Consider the following 7,727-nt stretch of genomic DNA (forward strand, 5'->3'; position numbering starts at 1 on the left):
GGGAAGTGGACAGGGCAGGGACAGACTGGCCAGGGATAGGGATCTGGCCAAGGAAGTGGACAGGGCAGGGACAGACTGGCCAGGGATAGGATCTGGACAGGGAAGTGGACGGGACAGGGATGGACCAACCGGGAATAGGGATCTGGCCAAGGAAGTGGACAGGGCAGGGACAGACTGGCCAGGGATAGGATCTGGGCAGGGAAGTGGACAGGGCAGGGACAGACTGGCCAGGGATAGGATCTGGCCAGGGAAGTGGACAGGGCGGGGACAGACCAGACAGGGATAGAGATCTGGGCAGGGAAGTGGACGGGACAGGGACGGACCAGCCGTGGATAGGGATCTGGCCAGGGAAGTGGACAGAGTTGGGACAGACCGGCCAGGCAGCCAGAGGGTGAGGGTTCCGGTGTTTTGTTTTGGGGGCCAGGTGTGTCTGGGAGTGGTGGAGACTGGAGCGCCTGTAGAGGTGGGTGGGTTACATACCTTTATGGAGAGGAATTCTGAGAAGTCTGTGGTTCGTTTCTTGCAACAAGACCAGCCCTGGACACAAGAATAGGATGTATATGGTCAGGTACGGAAAACCATACTGACCTCTCAATCCCCACATCAAACACACACTTCCCTATATCCTGGATCTCCCTTTGTCCTGGATGGACTGTCACCCATACACATGGAAACATGGACTGTCACCCATACCTCACGTAGGCAGCTGTTTCTGGCACCTGATTCTGAACTTATGACAAGAGCTGTCCCTTTACCGCTGCACTCACCTTTAGGACATCATGGAATATGGGAACACCTGGGTGGTACACACAGGAATCTATGAGCCAAAAACAAGAACATAAGAACATAAGAATGGCCAGACTGGGTCAAACCAAAGGTCCATCCAGCCCAGTGTCCTGCCTTCCAACAGTGGCCAATGCCAGGTGCCCCAGAGGAATGAACAGAACAGGGAATCATCAAGTGATCCATCCCCTGTTGCCCATTCCCAGCTTCTGGCAAACAGAGGCTAGGGATACCATGCCTGCCCATCCTGGCTAATATCCATTGATGGACCTATCCTCCATGAATTTATCTAGTTCTTTTTTGAACCCTGTTATAGTCTTGGCCTTCTACAACATCCTCTGGCAAGGAGTTCCACAGGTTGACTGTGCATTATGTGAAAAAATACTTCCTTTTGTTTGTTTTAAACCTGCTGCCTATTAATTTCATTTGGTGGCCCCTAGTTCTTCTGTTATGAGAATGAGTAAATAATACTTCCTTATTTACTTTCTCCATACCAGTCATGATTTTATAGACCTCTATCATATCCCCACTTAGTCATCTTTTTTCCAAGCTGAAAAGTCCCAGTCTTATTAATCTATTCTCATATGGAAGCCGTTCCATACCCCTAATCATATTTGTTGCCCTTTTCTGAACCTTTTCCAAGTCCAATATAGCTTTTTTGAAATGGGGCAACCACATCTGCATGCAGTATTCAAGATGTGGGCGTACCGTGGATTTATATAGAGGCAATATGATATTTTCTGTCTTATTATCTATCCTTTTCTTGATGATTCCCAACATTCTATTCACTTTTTTGATTGCCACTGCACATTGAGTGGATGTTTTCAGAGAACTATCCACAATGACGCCAAGATCTTTCTTGAGTGATAACAGATAATTTAGACCCCATCTCTCAAAACAGAGTCAGCGCTTCAGGACACAAATCCCTATTGGTCAGCCAGCGCTCCTGCCCTGCTCCCTACAGCATCCCTGTGACATACCCGGGGCACAATCCAGACTAATGAGTAGCTGTGTCACCCCTTCCCCTGTTAGCTTGGGTGCTTTATGATGCCTTGCTGTAGGAGCTCCCACCTGGGCCGCTCACAAACAGCCTTCCAGGGCTTGCTGGTGAGCAGCTGCTGCTGCTTCCTGTTCGTTCAGCTCCATGGCTCACCGATGGTCAGCTTCCAGCCGCTGATCTTATGCCTGCTTTTCTTTGGCTCACTTTCTCTGTCTCTCTTCTTTCTCCAATCTGGCCAGCTCTAGCTTTGAAGTTCTGTCGCTGCTACTCATTTTTATGATTTACTGTTTCTATTTCCCTTATTCGAAATAAGCAAACAGAAAACAACAAGCTGTAACCTCACTGTGACTGTTTCCAGCCACCAGTGCTATCCCAATGCTTGAAATGCAACAAGCTGTGCACAAACCTAGTACCAAGGTACAATCCAGACTAACGAATAGCAGTGTCACCCCGTCCTCTAACCTGGGGTGCCCTTTGCCATGCCGTGCTGCTGTAGCCTCCAGTCTGGCCTGCTCACAAACAGTCTCCAGCATGTAAGTCACTCCCAGCTATGTCTGTGTGCTGCAGCCAGCCAGCCACACTGTGGCTCTTACCAGCCTTGATTATACTGCAGGGTGACCCCAGCACACCCCCCGTCTTAGGTTTTCCCCTAGAAATAGGTGTCCTGTAATCCCCAACGCTCTCCTGGACAATACAAATATGATAAGTCTGTTATTTTTAAAGATAATTATATGCCATCTTATTATTTTAAATAGTTCTTCAGACACTTCAGTTTAAACACACTGGATTAGATAAAACAGTAAAAAGTTTATTAACTACACAAAGAGATTTTAAGTGAATACAGGTAATGAGGCATAAAAGTCAGAAATGATTTACAAGAAAAATAAAGATAAAACGCAATTCGTGCTGAACGTAACAAACTATACTAAATTCAAAGCAAAGTTTTTCTCAGCACATCCTCTCAACAGTCTTGTTGACCAAACTTTTCAGCCAGGACCCCTGCTTCCTTTGTCCCTTCTCATGTGGTGAATCAATGGACAGAGAGCGAGGGAGCAGGGGGAGTGTTCCTTGAGGTGTTTATCCCTCATTTTTATAGTGTCAGTCCCCCTCTTGAAAACATTTCCAGCTGAGATTCAGGACAGAGAGCAGGTTGCCCAACCTACTGACCCTCCGAGCCGCATATGGCAATCTTCAGAAGTTCGAGAGCCAGGGCACACCTGCCAGGACTCAGTGCTTCACCCCCATTGGAGGCGCCTGCTGGGGCTCTGGTTTCAGCCCCGCTCCTGCTGAAGCCCTGAGACTTCTCCCTCCCTGCTGGGCCGAAGCCCCTGCCCCACTTCCCTACTGCAAGGCAGAGGCCCCAAGCTCCCCCACGAGTCTGATAAGCGGAGAGTGGGGATGTTGTGGGGAACTCCAGGAGCCGCACTTTAATGGTAAAAGAGCCGCATGCAGCTCACAAGTCACGGTTTGGCCACCCCTGACATAGAGATCCTATAGGGAAGGATGTTCCCTGCTGCTCTTCCTCACTGGTTGGAGCGTCTTTTGTTTCCCTTCCTGCTTGATGACTCTGTTTATTGCTTAAATGCAAATTAAGCAGAGCACGCAATCCTTTGTTTGACACAGACCTGTTTGCCAACCTCAGTTTGGAACATATGTTAAGATCACCATACAGGGGAATCTTATAATGTCACAGACAATGTTGCCTCACACATTTTATCAGGACAATACAGACCAGCAAATATGAGTTTTCAGATGGTACCTCACAAGGCACACTCTATACAAAGATTATTACAACAGTGAGTAGGGTGTGGACACAGGGGTGCATTCTGTCATGGCCACCCTGCTGGGAGAGGCTGTGACTGAAGTAGCTGGGACCAGGGCTGTCCTTAGGATTTATGGTGCCCTAGGCGGGATTATTAAACTGATGCCCCTGTGCCTGACTTGGTCTTAGCAACACAAACATAAGCCTGCTGCCGCTCTGGGGTTCCAGCTGCCGGCCCCTTGCCAGTCGGGGTCCCAGCCGCCGGCCTCGCTCAGCCCGCCACCAGCCCCGCTCAGCCCGCTGCCGGCTGAGTGAATGGAACCCCAGGCCAGCAGTAGGTTGAGTGGCTCAGCCAGGGTCTCAGCCGCCGGCCTGCTCAGCCTGCTGCCAGCCTGGGGTTCCTTGGGGGTCCCCAGGCCAGCAGCGGGCGCTGAGTGGGGCCGGCGGCCGGGACCCCGGCTGGCAATGGGGCAGCAGCCGGAACCCCAGAGCGGCGGTGGGCTGAGCCGCTCAGCCCGCCGCCACGTGCCATAAAAAATCAGCTCGCGTGCCACCTTTGGCACGTGTGCCGTAGGTTGCCGACCCCTGCTCTATACACTAGTAAGGAGATGAGCATATTACAGTTGTTGGAGGGCTCTATTCAGCAGTAACAGGGCTATAGGAAAGTCAGTCAACATTTTTTGTTTCTCTGATGAAAACTGGCCCACTCCCTGCCCCATACCAAACTTGTCACAAATAATTGTCAACAACTTAATTTTCTGTTTTTGGCAAAGATATTGATTTAAAAAAAAATATATTGAAATTGAATTCAGGATTGTTCGCAAGCATTTTTGGCAAACAAAGTTGTTAAATGGCAACACAGTCCTGCTTTCATGCTTGGCTCACCCCGACCTGCTGGTCCAACAGCTGCAGGAGAGGAGGAGATAGGTGGAAAACCGCAGGACCCCAAAATCCACCTCTTGGGGTGCAGAGTGGCAACAGCAGCAGCAAACCCTCAGGTCTGATCACACACCACTGGGCACCACCGCCAGCCCCACGGACCATGGTGAAGTTAGCACAGCATCTGATCTCAGGGCCGGGGCACCCATGGAGCCACAGCAACTCATCCTGCCCTGTGCAGCTCCCCCCGGATGAGATGGATCGCTGCCAGCCCGGGGGAGAGACGCGCTTCCCAGCTAGGGTGACCAGATGTCCTGATTTTATGGCCAGTCCCAATATTTGGGGCTTTGTCTTATATAGGCACCAATTACCCCCACCTAGGGTGACCAGACAGCAAGTGTGAAAAATCAGGACAGGGGGTGGAGGGGTAATAGGACCCTATATAAGAAAAATACCCCAAAATTGGGACTGTTCCTATAAAAGTGGGACATCTGCTCACCCTACCCCAACCCCCTGTCCTGATTTTTCGCACATGCTATCTGGCTATCCCCAGCCCAGCCATGTGTGACCATTCCAATCCTGGCTGGCTGCCGAGGAAGTGAGTTACTTTCACTTTCATTCCTCAGCAGGTAGCCAGTCAGCCTCCCCCCCCCACCCAGGACCTCACCCAACCCAGCCCTGCCGGAGGGGAGGGGAGGGGAGAGAGAGAGAGGGGTGCTCCTTGGGGGGGGGAGAAAGGGGGGGTGCTGCGTGGGGTGGGGGGGGGAGAAGAATGGACGTTATGGGGGACAACAAAGGATACTGGTGCCAGAGCCGCCCAGCCTGCCTCACCTCATGCCGGGGGGGGAAAGAGTCACACTCACAGGTGAGTTCCTTCCCCCACCCCTACTCCCTCCCCTTCCCTTCCCAGAGACCCCAGCAGCCAATCCCCTCCCTCAGACTGTGCTGCATTCGGCTCTCTCTAGGACCCAGCAGCACTGCTCTTACATGCTCCACTGCTTCCCGTCTGTCCGGGCTCCCGGCAGAGCGGTGCCCCCAGGTAGAGTGGTGCCCTAGGCGGCTGCCTGTTCTGCCTATGGCTAAGGACGGCCCTGGCTGGGACATCCCCCATGCATCCACAGCCAGTACGTCTGCCCTGTTTCCTACAGGGTCTCCTCCTGGGCGAGGCTGGGAATGGAGTAACTGGAGCTCCCACACAGCCAGAGCTCCTGCCTTGATCACTGTGGTGGACCGGCTAGGAACTATTGGGACGAGAGCACTGAGTTTCCCTTCTGCTGAACAGAGTGTGCATTCTTGAAGCCTACTCCAGCCGTCAGTGAGGTGCTTGTCAGAGCAGCAGGTCCCTGTCTACAGGAGTGAGTCAGATTGCAATGAGAAGCAGTGCCTGCTGCTACCCCTTTCTCTAGCTCAAGCGGTTGGGCCAATCAGGCTATTAGTAGGAGGCCTATTAGAATGAGCATTGCCAGCAGATCAGGGGAAGTGATTATTCCCCTCTATTCGGCACTGGTGAGGCCACATCTGGAGTACTGCGTCCAGTTTTGGGCCCCCCACTACCGAAGGGATGTGGACAAATTGCCGAGAGTCCAGCAGAGGGCAACAAAAATTATTAGGGGTCTGGAGCACATGACTTATGAGGAGAGCCTGAGGGAACTGGGTTTGTTTAGTCTGCAGAAGAGTGAGGGGGGATTTGATAGCAGCCTTCAACTACCTGAAGGGGGGTTCCAAAGAGGATGGAGCTCAGCTGTTCTCAGTGGTGGCAGATGACAGAACAAGGAGCAATGGTCTCAAGTTGCAGTGCGGGAGGTTCTAGGTTGGATATTAGGAAACACTATTTCACTAGGACGGTGGTGAAGCACTGGAATGGGTTACCTAGGGAGGTGGTGGAATCTCCTTCCTTGGAGTTTTTTAAGGCCCAGCTTGACAAAGCCCTGACTGGGCTGATTTATTTGGGGTTGGTCCTGCTTTGAGCAGGGGGTAGGATTAGATGACCTCCTGAGGTCTCTTCCAACCCTAATCTTCTATGATTCTATTTCCAGGTCTGGTCCGCAGGGTAACACTTCTCAGATTTGCATTTTACGCCCCTATGAGATACTCAGCTCGGGACAGGCACCTGCAGATGCCCTCTGGACAGTCAATGCCCTACCTGGTTCTCATGCACCTCAGGAACCAGAGACTGTTCTGGGCTTTGAAGAACCCAGACTAGCTAAGAGCAGAGCCTAGGGCCCCCGAGTACCTGGAACTCCATCAACAGCTGCAATGACCTTGACCTCAGCGATTCAACACCTGTCTGGAAGGGAGTTCTCATTGACACCAGTTGCCTCCATTTACCTGAACTTCACTAGACCCCTCACTTAGGCTCCTGGCTTACTCAGAGAATTGGCCCTGGAAAAAACATTAAAATGCTGCCAACTCAATGAAATACTTCCAGGGGATTGGATAGGGGAAGGGGGCTGAATTTATTTTCATGCCTAGGGCCCCAGGTTAGCTTAACCCTACCACGCAATTCAATGCAGATTGGTGTCAGCTCATGGGCAGAATTTGCATCCCCTTCCACATTTTCAGGCACCATCTATTAATTAGCCATGGTTTTCCACATGCAGCTGAATGCTGCTGACTCAGATTGGCATTTCCAAGAGTCGGGGAATCTGCTAGAGCAACTGGCTCACTGGAAATCCCAGTAGTTCAACTTCTGTTACCTGACACAAGGGCAAGGAAACGTAACAAGATTGAGGAAAAAAGCTCAAATCTCAGCTCACTAACTCCTGGAAAACAAATCCACTTACCCTCAGAGTTCTTATCGGCATCAAATCTTTGCCCACAGCCCTTGTTGTAACACAGCAAAGCCATTTCCAAGGCTCGAACAATTGTAACTCCTGCCCTGTGGTGCAACGGGCCTGTGCACACTTTCCTGTCCCTGCGCTGATTAATTACATTGCTCTGTAAAGCCTGCAGCAGAGAGAGGCTGGAAGGAGAGATGGGCTGGTTCTATCTTTAGGCACAGCCAGAGAGGGGTGGTCTGGCAATCAGAGAGCAACCCAAAGATGGGCACACAGGCCCAGCAGCTGAGCTGGCTGGACAGGTCTGTCAGCTTCAAGTGTCACTGTCTGAGCAGACATTTCTGTCCTGCCCCCCTCCTGAGAGGGGAGGGCCCACAGCAACTGCAGGCGGGGAAAGGAACAAAATAAGAAAGAAGCCAAATTTATCCCTAGTGCAAGCCCACAAACTTCCATGCCCTGGTGTGAATAATGACATAATCCCTGTGCTAGGAAGGCAGCTGCTGCAGCCAAGGTTATGTTCAGTCAA

The 7,727-nt window shown here is 51.5% G+C and overlaps 1 protein-coding gene across 1 annotated transcript in view; it reads right to left on the reverse strand.

Annotated features, from left to right (window-relative positions):
- ITGB1BP2 (integrin subunit beta 1 binding protein 2) overlaps positions 1-7,271 on the reverse strand; it is a 29,063-nt gene extending 21,792 nt beyond the window's left edge. The window contains exons 1-3 of the mRNA XM_065410896.1: positions 7,208-7,271; positions 768-817; positions 481-537 (exon numbers count right to left, since the gene is read on the reverse strand). Coding sequence (XP_065266968.1) covers positions 481-537; positions 768-817; positions 7,208-7,271 — 171 coding nt within the window. The remainder of the gene's footprint in view (positions 1-480; positions 538-767; positions 818-7,207) is intronic.
- Positions 7,272-7,727: the final 456 nt, after the last annotated feature.

Source organism: Emys orbicularis, chromosome 9 (assembly GCF_028017835.1).
Source record: "Emys orbicularis isolate rEmyOrb1 chromosome 9, rEmyOrb1.hap1, whole genome shotgun sequence".
Lineage (NCBI taxonomy): Eukaryota > Metazoa > Chordata > Testudines > Emydidae > Emys > Emys orbicularis.